A 22,693-nucleotide genomic window follows, 5' to 3' on the forward strand; every position below is an offset into this window, starting at 1 on the left:
TCAGTAGATCTTTGAGCTATATTATTTGTCTGATCTGAAAAGAATATCTTAAGGTTTAAACGACGGCAAAATTCCAAAATATCTTTTACAGTTTGATATTGATCACAAAAAAATCCGGGTACAAACCCTAAACCTTTATTCAATATTTTTTCTTGTTCCAATGTTAATTCCACCTTAGACAGATTAAGCACATTTTGAAATGTAGTAGTTACATCTATTTCAGAAGAGCTTGCACTATTCCATCCATTGATTCCAGATCTGAACCTATTGCGGTGTTTCCTCCCTCGTCGTGTCTTCTTACCCCAAAGGGGTAGGTATATTACTTCTTTTTTAGGTGAGAGGTCAGAAGTAACCCTCACTGTCAGTGGGAGAAGACTCATCACCGAGGTGCTGGTATATGTCTGTTCTCTATTCTTAAGAATTGGTCTAGGTCGTTTCTTAGCTTTGGCACCTCCTACCCATAGACATATCTTTAAATCTCACTGATTTCTGAAGCTCAAAGGGGCGTCCTCTAGCGTAATCATTAACGTCCCTATGAAATTTTTAACTTTCCTCTCTTTGTCAATTTGTCATACTGGGTCAATTCTTTTGATAAATTGGCAACCAACGCACATAATTGGTGTTGGATTCAAATTGTTTACAAATACTGCTTAACTCTTTAATCTCAACAATATTTAAATCTATTGTCCTTTCATAATAATCTGTCAATATTTGTCACGAACTTCATGGATCCCTCTTGAACTGCCTCAAACCACTCATTGGTCAGCCTCTCTTCAGATCTGCTGACCATGGGCTTTAACGATTCTAAGTCCACGTGGCACTAGTTTTTATGTAAGTAAGCCTTAAATAGGCGTAGATGCCATATATTTGCTCTCAGCCCTTAAGGGCTTTTCCAGATTGCAAAATGCAAATTGGCATCCATCACTAGAAGGAGTGGTCTGTTGATCCATAGAACTGTTGCTTGAGATCGATTCCAGTCCGAAGACCTGGATATCTTCTCTATCAGCACACATACCCTGCAATATACTGTCCAAATTCATGGTAACTATCCCAGCAAATCCTAAATAGGGAGATTGTGGTGCCAAAACTAGAAAAAGACTCAAATAACTTCTGCCAAAACAAGGCACGAATATATAGTATCCAATTATAATGGAATCTATAACATATACAAATACCAGTAACTCAGGAAAAAACCAGCTACACTAAGTCCAGCTAACCAATATTGACCAAATTACATAAAATCCAAGGTAGATGGAAAACCTTATAAGGACCTAAAAAATGGCCAATGGATGAATAATAGTACTAACTACAAAATAGAATCAGTTCAAAATCGTAATCCAATCAATTGTATTTTTTGAATAACATAGTCAATCATTAGCAAGATAAGCAGTCTCTAACTTGCAGAATATATATAATACAAAAGGTATTGAAAGGTAAATGTCTAGTTGAAAATACAATCTTATATCACAATAACCAATTGACTGATAAATAGGTACTGTTCTAACTCAAACTAAAATATCAACTCCTATCTGATAGTTTATAAGAACAAAGCATGCCTAAATATAGGTAATGCAGAAAATTCTGAATATTAGTAACTAATAGAACACACAGTCTTATGACCTAATATTTATAGTAAGACCAGTAATAATATATTTTCCACACCTTAGAACTCAAAAGGCATAAAAATACCTTTATAATATTCAATCCAGCAGTATACCTACATATTCAGTTCTATAAGTATGACACATCATATATGGGTGATATCACCCTATACTGTATATCCAAAGTTCCAAATACTTGTATTATCATCATATTATCATATACCTAAAAAGGCCTCTGGACTATACCAAAAATAAAAATCTAGCATAATCCAAACCATCTCCAGTATATCATAAAAATCCATCCAATCTAATATCGACAATTCCAAGAGCCACAAGCCAGTCAATTTTCAAACAATGTCAACAGAGTACACATATAACCCCAAACATAGGCTTATGATTGTGTGGACAGAATCAGGTCGTCTACGAATGATTTAGCACCCGGTTCCCCACGAACGTGCGGTGCACTGCTGGAGAGAGGCGGCCCCCTTCCGTCCGCGCTCCGACCCAGTGATGAGGGCTTGAACCTATGGTTATAATTATGTCCACACAATCATAAGCCTATGTTTGGGGTTATTTGTGTACTCTGTTGACATTGTTTGAAAATTGACTGGCTTGTGGCTCTTGGAATTGTCGATATTAGATTGGATGGATTTTTATGATATACTGGAGATGGTTTGGATTATGCTTGATTTTTATTTTTGGTATAGTCCAGAGGCCTTTTTAGGTATATGATAATATGATGATAATACAAGTATTTGGAACTTTGGATATACAGTATAGGGTGATATCACCCATATATGATGTGTCATACTTATAGAACTGAATATGTAGGTATACTGCTGGATTGAATATTATAAAGGTATTTTTATGCCTTTTGAGTTCTAAGGTGTGGAAAATATATTATTACTGGTCTTACTATAAATATTAGGTCATAAGACTGTGTGTTCTATTAGTTACTAATATTCAGAATTTTCTGCATTACCTATATTTAGGCATGCTTTGTTCTTATAAACTATCAGATAGGAGTTGATATTTTAGTTTGAGTTAGAACAGTACCTATTTATCAGTCAATTGGTTATTGTGATATAAGATTGTATTTTTCAACTAGACATTTACCTTTCAATACCTTTTGTATTATATATATTCTGCAAGTTAGAGACTGCTTATCTTGCTAATGATTTGACTATGTTATTCAAAAAATACAATTGGATTGGATTGGTTACGCATTTTTGGAACTGATTCTATTTTGTAGTTAGTACTATTATTCATCCATTGGCCATTTTTTAGGTCCTTATAAGGTTTTCCATCTACCTTGGATTTTATGTAATTTGGTCAATATTGGTTAGCTGGACTTAGTGTAGCTGGTTTTTTCCTGAGTTACTGGTATTTGTATATGTTATAGATTCCATTATAATTGGATACTATATATTTGTGCCTTGTTTTGGCAGAAGTTATTTGAGTCTTTTTCTAGTTTTGGCACCACAATCTCCCTATTTAGGATTTGCTGGGATAGTTACCATGAATTTGGACAGTATATTGCAGGGTATGTGTGCTGATAGAGAAGATATCCAGGTCTTCGGACTGGAATCGATCTCAAGCAACAGTTCTATGGATCAACAGACCACTCCTTCTAGTGATGGATGCCAATTTGCATTTTGCAATCTGGAAAAAGCCCTTAAGGGGCTGAGAGCAAATATATGGCATCTACGCCTATTTAAGGCTTACTTACATAAAAAACTAGTGCCACGTGGACTTAGAATCAAGTTAAAGCCCATGGTCAGCAGATCTGAAGAGAGGCTGACCAATGAGTGGTTTGAGGCAGTTCAAGAGGGATCCATGAAGTTCGTACAAATATTGACAGATTATTATGAAAGGACAATAGATTTAAATATTGTTGAGATTAAAGAGTTAAGCAGTATTTGTAAACAATTTGAATCCAACACCAATTATGAATGTTGGTTGCCAATTTATCAAAAAGAATTGACCCAGTATGACAAATTGACGAAAGAGAGGAAAGTTAAAAATTTCATAGGGACGTTAATGATTACGCTTAGAGGACGCCCTTTGAGCTTCAGAAATCAGTGAGATTTAAAGATATGTCTATGGGTAGGAGTGGTGCCAAAGCTAAGAAACGACCTAGACCAATTCTTAAGAATAGAGAACAGACATATACCAGCACCTCGGGTGATGAGTCTTCTCCACTGACAGTGAGGGGTTACTCTGACCTCTCACCTCATAAAAAGAAGTAATATACCTACCCCTTTGGGGTAAGAAGACACGACGCTGGGGAGGAAACACCGCAATAGGTTCAGATCTGGAATCAATGGATGGAATAGTGCAAGCCCTTCTGAAATAGATGTAACTACTACATTTCAAAATGTGCTTAATCTGTCTAAGGTGGAATTAACATTGGAACAAGAAAAAATATTGAATAAAGGTTTAGGGTTTGTACCCGGATTTTTTTGTGATCAATATCAAACTGTAAAAGATATTTTGGAATTTTGCCGCTTAAACCTTAAGATATTCTTTTCAGATCAGACAAATAATATAGCTCAAAGATCTACTGAATTTAGGTTTCTCAAATCTACCTTTCAACCTCCTGCTAATATGCATGTTACAGCCTTTCAACAGGCAGTACTTAGATTTACATTTTCCGCCATATGGCTTTAACATTTTGTCAGACAATATTCAGCACACTGAAAGACAGGCACTTGAGGAATTAAAAAATAACAATGACATAGCTATTGTCAGGGCAGATAAAGGTGGGGCAGTAGTGATTTTGGATATAGATTATTATATACAGGAAGGATTAAGACAATTATCAGATCAAAAATGTTATAGGAAAATGGACATTGATCCTACCACTACTTTTAAAAAGGAAATTGATGAGTTCCTGAGTAGTGCAGTTGAAAATGGTATTTTGTCCAATACCATTGTTAAACATTTGACAGTTAATGATCCTAATAAACAGATACTTTATCTACTGCCTAAAATCCATAAATCCCTGACTTCCCCACCTGGCCGTCCAATTGTGTCTGGTCATGGTTCTTTGACGGAACCACTTTCAGTTTTTTTGACTGAATATTTAAAACCTTTGTTAACTCAGGTAAGAGCTAGGATTAAAGATACTATACAGTTTTTACAAATCATAGCAGAGATGGAACTTGAACCAGACTGGCTACTCTGTACTTTGGATGTAAGATCTTTATACAGTATTCCCCATTGGCGGGTCTTCAAGCATTACAATATTGGCTTGAGAAATCCAACCTATATCGGCCTGGATTTAATACACTTTTGATCTGTATGTGTGAGCATGTTTTGAACAAAAATGTATTCTTCTTTCAAGGTGACTGCTATTGGCAGTTACAAGGCACTGCTATGGGTGCATCTTTTGCACCCATATACGCAGATCTATTCATGGCGTATTTAGAAGAATACTTAATTTATGACACATCTCACAATATTTACATCAGAGAAATAGATATCTGGCAGATATCTTGATGATTGTTGGATGGTGTGGCGGATGCGGAATATCTTAAAGAATTTCTGGACTACCTTAATAGTAACCCTTGGGGCATTGAATTTACTATTAATAGTAGTAGGTCCAATATTGAATTCTTGGATGTCAGTGTATATAGGAAGCCAGATGACACACTAGGTACTAAAATATATAGGAAATATCCCAATACAATACACTGCTACATGCCTCGAAAGCATGCATCCCCACACTGTCCGAACATCCCAAAATCTCAATTCTGTCGATCAAAAGAATTAATTCCAGTCATGAAGACTATGAGATAGCCAGTTTGGATCTTATGAATAGATTCTATGATAGAGGGTATGCTGTGTTTGATATCAAATCTGCCAAATATATGTCAGACAATAAAACTAGGGACCAACTCATACAATATAAAGACCATCAACAAGATAAAAAAGGGGATGAAGTTATGAGATTGGTCACTACCTATGGCAGGAATAATCAAGTTATTAGAGGAGTGATAGAGAGAAATTGGAATATCTTGATGGCTAATGACATTCTTAGACAACATCTGGGGACACGCCAATTTTCTTATAGAAAGGGCAAAACTTTAGGCTCTATGTTTTCACACTTCAAACATCATAGCAGTGGAGGGGCAAGGTATAAACAGCTCACCATTATGGGCAAAGAATTGATTGGCATCTATCCTTGTGGACATTGTATGTCTTGTTTGGATATTAATAAAACTAAATCTTTTAGTAGTGCCAATACCAGCAAAGTTTATGATTTAAAATTTTTTGGTAATTGCTCGATGAGTTGGGTGATATATCTTGCCATTTGTCAATGCTCTGCATTTTATGTGGGAAAGACTTCTAGGCCTCTTAGAATCAGAATTGGGGAACATAGAAGTAACATTAAAAACAAAACATCTACTAATGCCCTTTATCTACACACTATGAAACATCCCACGGCAAAATTCAAGTTCACTATTATTGACAGGATTGTTGGTGATAGGAGTCATCAACAAGGCTGGGATAACATTTTGACAGAAAAGGAGAAATATTGGATCATACATTTGGGTGCATTATTCCCGCCAGGTATTAATGATCACCTATAATACATTTCTTGTGATATATATCTATGTATTATTATGATGGATATATCCTATATAACATAGATTATTATATTACAATTTATCAATGATATATTTATAAAGTATTGTTTCTATTTATGAAATAATTTGTTCTACATATTCATATTTGAGTTTGATAATGTGAAAAAAATATACAAAAATACACAAAAAAAATTTTATTTTTATTTTTTATTTATTCATTCATTTTATGTTTAATTTATGTTCACATATATTATTTGATATATATACATGTAGGGCATTGTGGTAAGCCCATATTTGTTTAAATAATACTGAGGTATATTCACAATATGGATGCTGGGTTTACTTAATATTAAGAACATATGTTTGAATTTTGATTGGTCTAAAGTGTTGACTGACATTATAAAAGGGAATCAGATGTTGTGTTTGGCTTTTTCATATTTTTCAGCTCCACTGAAGAAGGGGAACCGAAACCGGTTTGGAGCAGGATATATTTTTATATCCTTTGTGTATTTGTCAATAAAATGGTTTTGGAACAGTACTTGCTGGCCGTTGTGTAATTTGCGTAATTTGGTTGGCCATGCATCGCTCCACGTGAGAGGTTTCATGTGTTTGGTTGTTCTATCACGTATGCCTGTGCCAAACTAGTTGATGGCATCCTTAAACCTCTATTAAGAAATGAGCCACACATTTGTAAAGATTCCTGGGGCTTTTTGCAACATATTGATAAAATTGAATTTGATGAAGATCTCATTTTCCTTGTGGTAGACATTAAGGACTTGTACACGGTTATCCCTCATCAGTTGGGTATTGAGTGGACAAGAAATTTTATGTTGCGTAAAGAGGCTTCTAATGAGCAAATGTACCTAGTGGAAACACTTTTAGATTTAGTATTATCAAACAACTTTTTGGTGTTCAAAGATCAGTTCTTTCTCCAAAAGACGGGTATTGCCATGGGGTCTCCCTGTGGATGTAGTTTCGCAAACAGTGTACTTGCACACTGGGAACACCAGTGCTTATTCCAAAACGACATGTACCAACAAAATGTCACTTGGTACATTAGGTACCAACATGACATGTGTTTTTTATGGAAAGGGTTCATTGGATTTGATTCCTGAATTTATTAACAGCATTTCAAAAATGACCGATTTCCTACAACTTACCTATTCTACTGGGGTAGAGGAGATTTGTTTCTTAGATGTCAAACTGAGTAAAGACATTCCTAACAGCAAATTTAAGTCAGTGATTCATAGAAAGCCAACTCATTCAAATTCCTATCTCCACTTCTCTAGTAGGCATCCTTTTCACCAAAAGAGAAGTGTGGTGAAAGGGCAATTTGTCAGAGCGGCAAGAATGGTGTCTGAAAAACAGGATTTTGTTAGTGAATGTGAAAATCTAAGCTTAAAGTTTGCTATGAGAGGCTATCCGAATTCTCTAATAAAAGAGGTGATGGACGAAGTTCAGGTTAAAAGAGAAACAGGCCATTTTAGGCCCTTACTGGGAGGGGGAACAATGCATGTAGCACAAAAGATCAAAACAGGAGAACTACCATCTATCAATTTCCTTTTTACTTATTGCATTGATTTCAACCTAATTAGGGGCATCATCTCCAAAAATTGGAACATTATCTTGGAGGACGAGTCTTTGGCCAAAGTGATAGGACCTCATCCAACCTTTACATACAGGAGAGGGGTCAACTTAAAGAATCTTTTCGAAAAGACAGTTGTTAAAACCACAAAGTTGAGTATGGGCATGTCAAAATGTGGGATGTGCCCACAGTGTAAACATATTTTACCAGGTAATAAGGTGAACATCAATGGCAAAAATTATTCCATCAATGACAAACACAATTGTGAAAGCAAAGGTGTAGTGTATGTTGCGTTGTGCAGGAGATGTCCCTCGTTTTACATTGGTAAAACAGAGAGGTCATTTAAGAAAAGAGTTTATGAACATCTTTATGCTACAGGGAGAAGGGACACTACCAATGCACTTTCCAAGCATATTTGTTAACATCCTGAGCACTCTTTTCTATTTTCTGTTGTACAACAGGTAAAAACATGCCTCAAGGGGGGCCCATGGCAACTGTGGCTTGAAGAACAGGAGGTCTTATGGCAAATTAGAACACTTGCCCATTTACCCCCAGGGATGAATGAGTATGCATCTATTAAATGCATCCTCAAATTAAAAGCACTGAAGAGATGAGGTTGTTACTATGCCTTTTATTGTGACAACATCTCCATGGTTTTTGTATTAAGAGTTAGACAGATTCATGCAACAAACATTTGGTTCCTTTTAATTGTAATATTGCTATTAATGAAAACAGTTATTATTATTATTATTATTATTATTATTATTATGTTTTCATGATTGTTTTTTTCCTTTAATTTCATTTTTATTTTTAGAGAGAACATGTGTAGATGCATTTATAAAGTCATTGGGTTTCCCTATACAGGATGTAGTATTATTCAATTGCATTGAATGTTCATTTAACAATATATTTATACGTATTTTGGAGGGTTGACAGTAGCTGTATTTGATTTTATTTTATTATTCTATTTTCATTAACTTTAATATCAATTCGTTAACACAAACATTTCACCAGTATTGTTTTCTATTTATAAGAAATTTACGTAGAGAACATGGTTTAGTTAATGGTACTATCATATATTTTTATATTTATGTGTGTGTTTAAAGGTATTAGTCCTTTAAATTATTGCGTTGTAGTAATGAAGTATTTAATTTAATTAATTATTTAATTGCTTTTAATTAGTTTGCTTATTATGTATAAAAAGTGGTGCTGTGGTTTTTTGTATTGTATACGTCTGAAGAAGGTGGAGGAATATCCTCAACCGAAAGCGCTAACATTAAACAGTCCGTGCTGTAGCTGCTTTGTCCGTTTTTACTCTTTTTGGTTATTTAGTTGTTGATTTCGTGTGGTTTATTAGGGTGTGTGTTAATGTGTAATTAACACCTGCCAGGGGTGTTAGGAGGCATGACGCTGCAGGCAAAGAGCCTCTACACCCCTGGAAGGGTGTTAATTATACATTAACACACACCCAAGACAGCATTATTGCACTTTGAGAATGGTCTCCCTGTAAAATTGTTTTACTTACTTTTTTTTTTTATGTACTATATTATTTTTTTTTATATATTTTTAATGTAAAATAGTTCCTCTGCCTAATGTTTCAAACTTGCTGTAGTATATGTTAATGATGTTGGAGGAAGCATTTCACATCAAACATATATAAAAAAGTAAAGTAAAATCCACTGCTCAGCAAGCAAACACTGCAGTTCCGTGAGGTAGATATAATGTAAGTCACAAAGGAAGTGGAGTACAGCAGAAGTAAGAACAAAACTCCAAATTTAATTCTAAGAATGTGCACTTATAACATACAGATGAGCGCTTTCACCATTACAGCTTCTTCAGATCCTTGTATAAAAGTCACAGTAAACCTCCCCTTATATAAGCAGCTCAATTAATCAATTAAAACAATTTAAACAATTAAAAGCAATACTGGAGAATTTAAAGAACTCTCCCATATATAAACATGTTAATGTAAAGTAAGACAAAAATATATAAAACTTGCATAGTGACCTAAAAACATATAAATAAACATTCTGATAAGTTAATGTTGATAAAATACATAATCAAGAACATATACAAATAAATGATAGTTCATTTTATGTGCGTGCGTTGTCTCAGCTTAGGTTTTATAGAAGCTCTATCATTCAACCCATGCCCCCTATCAGCTTTCAAACGAATGATCCAGTCAGTCTCCTTAGATTCAGTAAGATTCATAGTATTACCACCCCTCTTATTCACAACAATTATCTCTAGGACCCGGAACAAGAAAGTATGATCATTGTCATTGGTGATTATATGTTTTGCTAAGGCATTGTGTAAAGTGCCCTTTCTCATTCTATCCCTTAACGGCCGGTTAGTTTTACCAACATACAAACTCGGGCATGCCTGACAAGTAGCTAAATACACCACATTAGGTGTCATACAATCTGCATCTGCCTTGATGGAGAAAATGGTGTGTAAATCCGGCTATATAAACACCTCACTGCTATCAATAAATGAACAGAAGTTGCAGTGACCACAGGGTTTAGTGTGACCAGTGTTCTTTATAATCCTATCATGTCTGGGGTGACAAAGCAATCGCTTTAGGTTGCTCTTATTCCGAAATAGGAAACTTGGTGTCTCCCCCACAATGCGTTTCAAATCATCATCAACCAGGAGAATATCCCAATGTTTGCTAATAATTTCCTTTAACTGATATTGATCAGAAGTATACAGAATAGAAAATTTAATAGATCTGTTTAACATGATCTCCAACGGTTTGATCTTGGACCCTGGTTCAAAAGTATGGTGCACCTGAAGTGGTGCGTGACATGTATGCTTCCTCCATATATGGTATAATCTCATTATCCTTGTATCCCCGGGTCAGTAATCTATTTCTCAGATTGTATAATTCTGAGATAAATCCCTGTTCAGTGGGGTTCAATCTCGAGGCTCTAATGGCCTGTCCTTTCATTATATTCTTAAAAACAAATCGTGGGTGCATACTAGACCTTAATAACAAGGAATTGCAGTAACATGCCTTGCGATAGACCCCCGTATTTATCATATCATCTGTTAATCTCTCAATATATAGGTCTAAAAAATCAATTCCATGTGTGGAATAGTTCATGGTAAAAGTAAGGAATGTAGTTAAATCATTCATAATGGATAGCATTGATTCCAGCTGTTCTGATGTTCCATTCCAAAGAACAAAAAGGTAATCAACAAACCTTCTGTAGAACACCACATGTTCACAGAAAAGTGCATTCTTAAATAAAACATGTTCCTCCCAATATGCAAGGAACATGTTGGCGTAGCAACTTGCACATGGAGTGCCATAGCTACGCCATCACGCTGTTTATAGATCTGGTCTTGGAAAAGGAATAAGTTGTTCTCCAAGACCAGTTCTAGAAAATGAACTATGAGGTCTATCAATACTGCAGTGTAAGTACTGTGTGCTTTCAGATAATTTAACACATAATCAAGTCCTATATCATTAGGTATTACAGTAAATAGGGATTGAATGTCAAAAGTCACAGAAGTACAACTAGAGATTCTATCATGGTGTCCAATACATTCATACAGATCAATCAAAAATTGCTTGGAATCCTTCAAGACTGTAACATTGTCATTCAATACACATCTCAGATGTTTCTCCACAAAAACTGAAAGGTGTTCAGTTACCCAACCACGGCCAGAAACTATGGGTCTCATGGGTGGGTTCTTCATATTTTTGTGTACCTTGGGGAGACCTTGTATAATCGGTATAGTGGGTGTATAAATCATAAGGTATCCATATAGCTCCTTATTTATTAAATTACTTCTAAGAATGTCATAAAGCGTGTCATGAATATGTATGACTACAGAGTGAACCTGTTCCATGGAAGTAGGTTCATAGAACCTGTCCTGTAACATGGAGGACATAGCCTCCGTATAAAATAACATATCCAATACTACAACTTTCCCACATTTATCAGCTGGTCTAATTATAATGGTAGGATCATTCTGCAATTTCCTCAGACACTGACGTTCCCGAAAGCTCAAGTTATCCCGCCTCTTCTGTTTTTGGGGTCCCAGTTGAGTATTATAGTAACTATACAATTCCTCCTCTGTTAACTTAAGGAATGCTTCAACTAATGGGTGGTGAGTTGGTACAAAATCACTTAAATTCTTAAAAGCAAATGTCCTGCTCTGTGCTGATTCTCTCAGAATCATTATGCTGTACTCCACTTCATATATAAAAAAATAATATAGTGCATAAAAAAAATAAGTAAAACAATTTTACATAGAGACCATTCTCTCTCATACACAGTTTCTTGTGCTTTCACTCGCATAAATACACACACACACAATCCTCTGCTTTCATGCACACATTCTCTCACAAGATCGGTCCCATCTGCTTTCTTAATCTCTGAGTTCTCCGCTGCTTTCATGCACGCATTCAGTCACAATATCACTCTCGCTTTCTCTCTCAAACACACACACAATCTCACTCTTTTTTTTGTTTGTTTTACATGTTATACTTGCTAAACAGCAGAATCACTACTTAATATGTGTAAAATAATGGTGGCTGTTAGACTGAGAAAAAAAAAAAAAAAAAAACTGAGCTCCATGGCAGCTTGATATGCTGCTATGAAGCAGAATCATTTGTCAGCGGGCATTACTTGCACATTAACACCCTGCAGGAGAACATTCTTTCTTCAATCAGGGTGATGTACAGTTTGCTGATTCTCTAATGAAGTATATAGAACAGCTGTGATAGAACTTACCATAACAGTAGATGTTTGAATAGATCACAGTTGCAGTAAATGCACTCTCTCTCCCTGCATCTGGCAAGCTTAAGTTTTGTTCTCCCTTTGGCTGAGATGCACCCTTTATTTTCCTTTCTCTATCTGAAACATTTTTTATGTAGTATTGGCTCCTGACAAACTGTTTCCTGAGGCAATAATGTACCTCATGCACAAGCACACAGTCTTCATTCATAGGTCATAGGCTGGATGCATGGTGTAAGGGAAATATGTCAGGAATACTGCAGCAGTGATGAAGTATATCTGGATTGTGAGCTTGCTTGGGGTGTGGTATAAGGAGTTCTATGCAACAAAATGACAAAACAGACAAACTTATGACTGCCTTGGGCAAAAGAAGACAGTAGGCAGCTGTAAAACTGAAGGATGGGAGGAGTATTCAGGAGGAAGTATTTATCCTATGTCAATGAAGACTGGAAGCAGTCAGCACACAGATAGAGAAGAAAGGATTAAGGAATGACCAATGCATTGAAAAGTAAGGGTTTATAGTGCAGAAGCACTTGCAATGAAGAAAGGGTCAAAGGACTGTTACAATGCGATGATCTTGGGCTATTGTCAAGCTAAGACTGCACTGTATGCCATGGGAGGGTTTCATGCAGTGTGTGGAAGTGTGCATTGTAGGAACTTTTCTAGTGTTTGCATGGCTGTGAGAGTACGTACAGTATGCAGGTAGGGTGCGTCTGTTAGAGACTGAATGGTAGCAGTGGGTAAGTAATGTGGCCACTGCAGCTTTTGGATTAAGGGAGGGGGATAACCTTCACTCTATGGAAGGGTTTATTTACTAGTACCAATATGTTCACACATTGAGGACAACAGATCATTAGCTGTTAACCTAAGGTTTAATGTACTTGAATTTAGGGAGATATTGTTTTACACTCGCTGTTATCAACTGACCGAGTAAAGTCAATTTGTTATCCAGAATTATATATTGTTAGTGCTGTGAATGATTACAATTATTGGATATGAAGCAGCTGTTAATGTATGAAAATAACAAAGCACATGTAATCTGGAATGCATCACTGCTGGCTGCCATTAAGCAATTCTTAATAAAGAGATTTTTAAAAAACCTACCCAATCAGGATGCAAGTTTTGAAATATATTTTCTTGTTTGAATTACAGATTTAATTTTCTGAAGTGTCAGGACTCGTGGGATCTGGTTTCACGCATATGATAGGGTGACATTACACAGTTTCTTACCACATATGCCAAGCAAATAATAAAGAGTGAAGGATTTGTATACACTCTTAATTAAATACTAAATCACTCTGCCTTCACTGTCATAGGGTAGGGTGTTTAGATCTGGAACTAGCTTAGACTACTTAAATGAAGTAATTCACCAGCGTTCTTACTCATTTATTTAACTTTTAATTTGGTAACCTGGGTAGAGCCCTCATCCACTGGACCGATTTCAGTGTCAGACAAGGGGTAAACACACTAGATACACAGCATTATATGAAAAATGACAGACAACATACAATTTATACAGGTATTGTATACAAAGTGAATATTAGAGTTGGCCTAAGGATATGAAGGCAATACATGTATTTACAGCATTCTTGAACTTTACAAAACTTGTCTGGTTTCTTAGGGACAGACTACTGGGACTCGCTTCTAAATGGATCTTCAAATACTTGGAACACTGTAGGATCACCTGTGGTCTTGGCTTGACCACACTCACAACTTCCAAGTATCTTTATGGGTCTATGTGATTTCGTGGAATTTATTCTTAATGTGCCTCTTCTTTATATTCAGAATCTCTCTCCAACAGCTGTCCTCCTGAAGGCAGCAATATCAGACTGTTTCATCATCATTTATAGTCCAAAAGTGAAGAATTTGTACTGAAAAGATTAGGCCTTACTCAATTCAGAATCCAAAAATTCAGGTGGAAAGAATCCCCCGTTTTAGCCAGGGAGGCTATACCAGAGGTTTAGTACTGGAACACCAGAGGGTTAAATTTTCTGGCGAGTGTCATGTACTACTCAATGAACCTCCTTATAAACAAAGCAGAAGACAAGGTGGGTGTCTGCAAGGTGGGAACAACCAATCCTTGGATATTCACCCCAGGGACAACACAGAGGGGAAGTCTTCACTGCTGGCCATGCACCTGTATGGTTGAAAGTAAAATAATTGAGCCTTCAGAAGCCAAATGCATTAAAACAGTAAAGATATCCACCTGGAAATTTTACTCCTGTGACAGAAACTGTGAAGAAACTTGTGTCTGGCCAGATCATCATAAAAGTTTCTGAAGAGAACTAGCTAAAAGTACAAGACACGTTTCACTAATTGCATCCAAAGGAGCTAAGAAAGTAAAATCATAACCATCTGCAACAGTGGACCTCCAGCCAGATGAGGCACACTTTCAATGGAAATGTTGCCCACACTGTGCAGGACTGGTGAGGATTTACTTCTTGAATTTATTTTTAGTATCTGTATTCATTTTTTGCACCTCTTGTGCAACAGCAGAAAGCTTTTTGTGTTCTAGACCACCAATGGATTATAGGTCCCGCAGATTATAGTCTTTTTAGGAAAAGTTGTGCAGTGGTGAGAAGATGCCCCACCCAACACTACCAAAGCAGAACAGCCACTGTGGTAGAATATGCCTTCTGCAATTTCTTTTTTTAAGTATTTAGCTCTTTGCCTGGCAATCATCAAATCCTTCAACTCTGTAAACTCTGTCAACCAGGCAGCCACACAGCTTGCTTGCACCTTCAGTATCATCCAAGGAAGGATTGAATTTTTCTTTTAGTCAATACCTTATATCCCTTGTACACAGGATACTCAACCTGCTTCTCTGCAAGGCTATCACGCCTCCTCATGCATATGCACACTTCCATAACCTACCGAGGAAAGCTACTGCATTCATGGCTTGCTGAGTTGAACATAAGCTCCAAAACCACCACAAATGTTGCTGCCTCTCCTCCAAGGGACTGTGGAATAAGATCACCCTATTCTGCCCCCTTCCCCCAACAACAGACACACCCATCCGTTTTAAGCCATTGCAAAAAGACACCTGTGCTGTTAATTGAACACAAGTTGCCTAGATCACAATCAGGGCTTTATCCCTCCATGCCAAATGAGTTGGTTTCTACAGATTGTTTTTTCCAGTGATGTCATGAACTTCAGCAACATATGCACAATACACTTGAACAATACAAGTATGTATATATATATATATATATATATATATATGTATATATATGTATGTATATATATATATATATATATATATATATGTATATATATATATATATATATATATATATATATATATATGAGACAGGGTACTTATTTCTCTGGAAACTGCACAGAATGGTATAAGTTGCTCTTCCTTTTAGCAAAATGTCAGACACACATCCTCGGCAAAGGGAAGGACTGCATCTCCACTCATGGAATATCCTTTAGATGTGGAAGTCATGCCTGAAGGATGGATGCCCACCTGCTCAAATTTTTATGCTCCACAATACATCAGATGGCCTCACCATTCGACTTACTTGTGAGGGGAACAAATACTTCCAGAAAGATCTCGGACCATGGGCAGGGATGAATGAACTAGAAGTTGATAAAGCAGCATAAACAAGAAGACAGCAGGCTACGAACAGGTAGAAGCATAAAACCATGCATTATTTAAAATCTCTCGTCTGAAAGGCTGCTTCAACAAAACTGCATACCATTTATTTGGTCGACTGATTTGTTAGCTTTCTATAAGCATCCATATTCTCTCTATGCGAATAATTAATACTTACGTTAATGCAATCAACCAACCATACCAAGGCTACCACCATCTGTGGCCAAGTATGAGGTGCTCCAACAGTGTACATTGAGCTTTTTGAGAATGGAAAAGGATATCTGCAGAAAACAAAGAAAAGCAGTACATTTAACTATGATACCTCACCACGTTCATTAGCGAATGAGCATCATGTTTAATGTTTTTACAGCTAATCACACAAAAACAGAAGTTATGGATGCAGAAACAGTTCAATGGGGCACAACAGGTATTTAACATTTGAAGCACAGAATTTTAAGCGGTTAAAATCCACCTATTGGTGGAAATGAATGGAGAACATAGATATCTGTGCAGTGACTGAGACCTGGTTCAAGGCTCCAGAGAGCACCCCTGCACTACCAGGCTATAACTCATCACACACTTTTCGACCATGTAACCTGGACCAAACACCAAAGGCGGAGATGTGTCCATAATTCATTAAGAACATCCATATCTCCAGGCTAGTTGCTCAGCATAATGCATCCGAGGTTATCTAAGTGCAACTAACTCTGGGCAAAACTGCAATCCAAATTGTAGCTTGCTACAGATCACCCACCATGCCCCAGGATTCCCACTCCTCTTTTCTTGATGTACTGGAAAATATTAGGGTTCAACCAAACACCCTAATAATGGGTGATTTCAACTACCCCACCATTAACTGGGAAAACTACTCGTGAACCAACTCCTTTACACAATGCTTTCTGGAATTCATAAACTCCAATGCCCTGGATCAACTTATCCATACCCACACCAGAGGCAACAATATCATAGCCCTAGTCATTACCAACATGAATTACCGGTGTTCCACATGTGAAGTCAACTCCTCGTTGGTCCGATCCGACCACAAGTTAATCACCCTTGACATCCACATCCCGTACCCATCCCCCATTAAGGAAACCATGGTAAAAAAATTTCTCCAAAGCCAACTTCATGTTTAAGACAGAAGTGGTGAACTTCATGACACAGAATACAGTTACAACTGCTGAATCCTAACACAAATGCACTCTATAAGCACTTACACGAGTGCATGGATCGTGCTATCCCAAACAGAATCAAAACGCTATCCTCCAAAAAATGGAAGCCAATCTGGTGGCCCCCGGCCATAAACAAACTCTACAGCAGAAGGAAAAATTGTTGCAAAAGAGTAAAATCCCATGAGTGGAGGAGCTCCCTGGTCAGCCTCGGTAAGAAGCTGAGATCCCTTGTAAGATCCTCCAAAGCTAGCTATGAAAAAAAAATCGCCACAGATTCTAAGGACATTCACAAAGCATTCTATAGCTATGTCAATAATCTCTATGGCAACACCCAGATCTGCTCTGAGTTACAGCACAACGGCATCAAAATTACAGAAGCAACTGATATTACCAACATCCTGGCAGATAGGTTCAGTGCTAACTTTTACCCCCCCCTCTCACCCCATAAAGGGCACATATCTATACAGGAAGAATGCAGAGTCCCTGTAATCACAACTACGCAGGTAAAAAGCTGCACACTCTAAAGCCAAAAACACAGAATCCATGGGACCGGACAACATCCCAGGCTGCAGTTTACACGAACTTCAGAACGAACTGGCTCCCCACCTAAGCACCATGTTCAATCATAGCCTCGCATCAGGCTATGTGCCTACTATGGCGTAGCGCAACAGTTATCCCACTCCACAAAGGGAAGCCCCTACTGATCCCGGGAACTATCGCCCTATTAGTCTGACAAGCCTGGTCTGCAAGGCCATGGAGCATATTCATCATGGAACTCAAAGACATTGGTAACCTCCAAACTATGGATCCCACCCAGTTCGAGTTTGTGAAAGGCAGATCATACCTCCTGAACCTGATCGACTTCTTTGAGGCAGTCACCAAAGCCGTAGATGAGGGTAAGGTGGTTCACAAAGCCTTTCTTGACCTAGCCAAGGCTTTCGACACCATCCCCCATTCTGAAATTATGGCTAAACTCACTAAACTAGATATAAATCCCTATGTCACAAGATGGATTGCCAAATGGCTCACAGACAGAACCCACACTGTAAAAGTTGCACACTCCAAAGTACCACAGGGTTCATTCCTGGGACCTCTCCTGTTTATCTACTTCTCTGAAGTACAGGCTAACACAGAAGGCCTCTGACTAACGAAGTTCACAGATGACTGCAAACTAGGAGCCATAGTCGAGTCCCCAAATGATGTGGAAATCCTACAGAAGGGCCTTGCTGAGACAGACACCTGGAGTCAGAGTCATGGCCTCAAGCTCAATGCCAAAAAGTGCAGTGTCATCCCCTTTAGTAAAAACTCTGTACCCATAAACTACCACATAGACAGCAGTCTACTTAACACCGAATGTGTGATAAGAGACCTTGGGACCCAGGTGGACAGCAGTCTGTCCTTTGATAGTCACATTGCCACAGTAGTCAGGAAGTCCTACATGGCACACCTCATCATAAAAGGCTTCTCATTCAGGAAAAAGAGGTCATTGTTCCCCTCTACTCGATACTTAGACACATTATAGAGTACAACGCCCCTTTGGGAATGTACCGCACAAGACATTTGCAGCACCTGGAAAGGCCACACAAGTACCTCACAAAGAGGATTACTGGCCTCAAACAGATGCCCTACACTGACAGTCTCAAAAAGTTCCAGCTTTACTCTGTAGCATATCACGTACTCTGAGGTGATCTCTGCCTAACATATAAAGCTATGACAAACCCAGAGCTGTTAGACATGCTGCACCTAAAGAAATCACACTAGGGACCTAAACCACATCACCACAATAAATAGGACACACTGCAGGGATAGATTCCTGTCCCAGAGATTTCCCATACTCTGGAACAGGCTACCCATCTATATTAAGCAAAGTTCTTCATTAGCACTCAAGAAAAATCTTGATGAGTGGATGGGAAATAGGAAATACACCCCGGGGATCACTTCTGTGTCTCTTCTCGACAGTGGCACAGGAAAATAACTTTCTTGGGTGGCGTAAGCCAGGGAACCTTCTTGGCTAGGCTTAAATAGGCCCGTGGGCCAATAGCCTAGAACCTAACTATGAACCAATGAACCTATTTCTCCCATAATCCACCTACACACATGGAAGACTCCAAAACTACAACACAAGTGACACACAAGGAGGAAAATGCAGGAAAATGGAGGGTAGCAATTTGTCCTTTAGCTGAATCTCAGCTCACAAACACAGTTGTACAGAGCATACTCTCAACTCGTCTATACAACATCAAAGGGCCCAAACAACAAGAACAGACACAGCAAAGTCCCTAGCTCAACAGGAACACGTCCTTGATATCCACAGTCCATTATAAAGATGTGATCTTAGAAGTCATGTCATATTCTTCAACAATGTTTTCAAGAAAAAACATGTAGCAGCTATGAAAATGACATGCAAAGTTACATTAAGTAAAAAGATGGTTATTGCACTGACAGCAATGGTGGAGTCTGCCTTAGGACATCTTTGTAAACCTTTGCAACAGTTACCATAAAACAAGACAATAAAGCCAGGTAAGTAATTTGAAAAGGCAATGTTTAGTAAACTAAAGTTATGTATTTACCATAAGAATAGATCCTCTGATTCCAGTCCTTTCAATATGGACTTATGGTTCCCCAACCCCAGCTCAGATCCAATGTGATAGATCCAGTGCTCCAATCTAGAGTCCTCCCTAAATTTTTACTCCAAAATTCCCTGCTCCTCTCTCATTAACTCAGATAAGAGTTTGACACCTGTAAATATGTAATCTGCTCTGCCTTTAGAGAAAAGTGTTGGACTATCATCTTATGTTATAGTGATAGTGGCTGCAAATGTGTTTCTGTTTCTGTGTACTGTACTGTGTACTGTATGCTATTGTGTCACATACTACTACTGTGTTACATAAGTGCATGGCATCCTTCTCATATACATTGTTAATTTTCTCCTTGCATTTTGTGGCTGAACAGTTTATTGAGTAGTACAGGCTACTGTTTCAATTACTACTGCTTTACTTAAGTGCATATTGCATGTGTTTCGAATGCAAACATAGCAAAGGCTATTTGTTAAGAATTACACAGTGGTATTGAGAATGGATAACAGCACTGCATACTATATGTCCGCTTTTAGCCTGTTTAGCTGCTTGTTTTTAAAACTATATTAAGACTCCTAAGCTTGGAATAGTAACTCATTACTTGTTGTGATAAAATCTGTTAACAGAGCTGCTTACCATATGGCTGCTCTTAGCTTGTCTAGCTACCAGTTTTCCTAAGGACTACTTTTACAAGGAAAATGTATTGGATATCTGTTGTCTGGCATCTAGATTAAAAGTTTATCAAACAAAGACACAGCATTGTAGAAAACCCTAACAATTATTAACTGCATCATAGTCTGATTGCAAAAGTAGTCTATAAACCTAGTGATACATTTTAACTGTTTGTTGACCATTTATGTAACTAAAAAGCATATACTGTGCTTCGTAGCTGTACGGAAAGCTCCTGTACTGACATATATTACATAGTTTAAGTGACAGTGTTATGCCTGTTTGATTGGTGGCTGGTTATTAGTGCTGATGAGGTACTTTCGCATAATAAATATTTTCTTTCTAGGTACTCCACCTCAAACTGCCCCAGTATAAGACACTCCTGACTGAAAGGACGTTACCCTGAAAAACTTACCTGCTACAAGTCTTTGAAGTCCAACCTGCAACTTAAATAAGGTTAATACAACAACATGTACCAGTACCTTAAACACTCTATGTTCTGTTTCAAGCTGCCCTGGGTCTAAAGGCACCTGTAGGCTCCCCTCATTGTGTAACCTAGCTAAATTTTCCCCACGCATCTTACCTCTTTAACCTAAAAATCTACCCTGCACAAAGTAATTTCATCCAACTACCCTGCACATAGACCATAAAATATACCCTACAGCTCTTAATTAATCTCTGCCAGGGGACAATCTACAGCTTAAAAATAGCCCATAAATTTGGTGTAAAACTAAACCAGTAAAATACAACCAAAAAGATACATTGGCGTGAAATTAAACTAGTACAATGCAGTCAAAATGATAAATTTGGAAAAGAAACAAGCAAGCCAAAAGATATAATTGGGGTTAGTGTTAGCCCTGCTGTGCTCGGGCTCACTCCGCTCCTTTCCCTGCCCCTATTCCCATCTGCCACCACTAGTGCAACATTTAAACTAAACTTAGCCACACCCCTCATGCTAACCACCAATCACTGAATCTGCCCCACCCCTGTACCCATTTCCTTCTCTTCCACTATTCCACATCCTGTAAAGCACAGTCTTCCATCTAACTACCTTACAATCACAAACACCTCTCATCATCCACCACACCCACCCCATCCCAAGCAGATCTCTCACTCATAACCAAACCCAACAAACCATGCCCAAGCTACCCAAACCAATATACATGCACCTCTTACTATTGCTCCTAAGTGTATCCACCCTCCCACTGCTAACTTCTATCACCAACTACCAAAAAACAACTTAATTTTATCCACATACCAAGAAAAACTGCTTCCACTAAAATTACAACACACCCTTTTACTCATCTAGGCTCATATCACTACCAAACCTTCTTTATTCACCATTATACACACGGATTACAGCCATCACATTTACCAGTCCCAAACTATAAAGAACTTTAAGATCTTAAACTACTCAAACTCTATTTTACCTCAGAACCCAACTCATTAGCTGCAGTGATACACACCTAAACCCAGCCCCACAAAATCTAGGAGCCCCAACCTTCAACCTGAATGATACCCTACTTCACAGAGATAAATCCACGCTCCTCATTTTAAACTTAAATGTCAGAAGTATTCTAAAAGTCCACGACCTTCAAGCACTATTCTCCTTTTATTAACCTGAGATGGTCATACTAACAGAGACTTGGCTTAAACCAGGCAACCACAACAATGAAATCACTCCACCAGGTTACAATATAATTCGTAGTGATAGAATAGGTAAAAAATGGGGGGGGGTTGCTATAGTGTATACATCTCATCATCCTTGAGAAAGTAGACATATCCCCAGACCTTGATAAAGTTGAACTCACTCTAACAAAACTAAAACTTAATGATAGTAAACGCATCATCATAGGATGCTACATCCCTCCAGGCAACAATATCCACATTACACAACTCCAAAAATGGTCATCTAACTCCCTCCCCCAGGAAAGCATAGTATTAGGAGACCTTAATGCTGACTGGCAAAACTGTTCCAGTCATAACCCACTCTCCCATATTAACCTACATGGCCCTAACCCAATTCATCACTTCCCCCACAAGAACAGGCAAGAGAAACAAACACCAATCAACTCTAGATTGGATACTCGTATCCCACCCATCACTGATATCCCTAGTAAGGTGTCTACCAGACACCCTGAGTGACCACCAA

The 22,693-nt window shown here is 37.8% G+C and overlaps 1 protein-coding gene across 1 annotated transcript in view; it reads right to left on the reverse strand.

Annotated features, from left to right (window-relative positions):
• NDC80 (NDC80 kinetochore complex component) overlaps positions 1-22,693 on the reverse strand; it is a 2,583,329-nt gene that overhangs the window by 1,990,745 nt on the left and 569,891 nt on the right. Inside the window, exon 3 of the mRNA XM_044071081.1 lies at positions 16,303-16,405. Within this exon, the coding sequence (XP_043927016.1) occupies positions 16,303-16,405 (103 nt within the window). The remainder of the gene's footprint in view (positions 1-16,302; positions 16,406-22,693) is intronic.

The sequence above is a fragment of the Protopterus annectens genome, chromosome 5.part0 (assembly GCF_019279795.1).
Source record: "Protopterus annectens isolate FY-2018-M chromosome 5.part0, PAN1.0, whole genome shotgun sequence".
In the NCBI taxonomy this organism is placed as follows: domain Eukaryota; kingdom Metazoa; phylum Chordata; order Ceratodontiformes; family Protopteridae; genus Protopterus; species Protopterus annectens.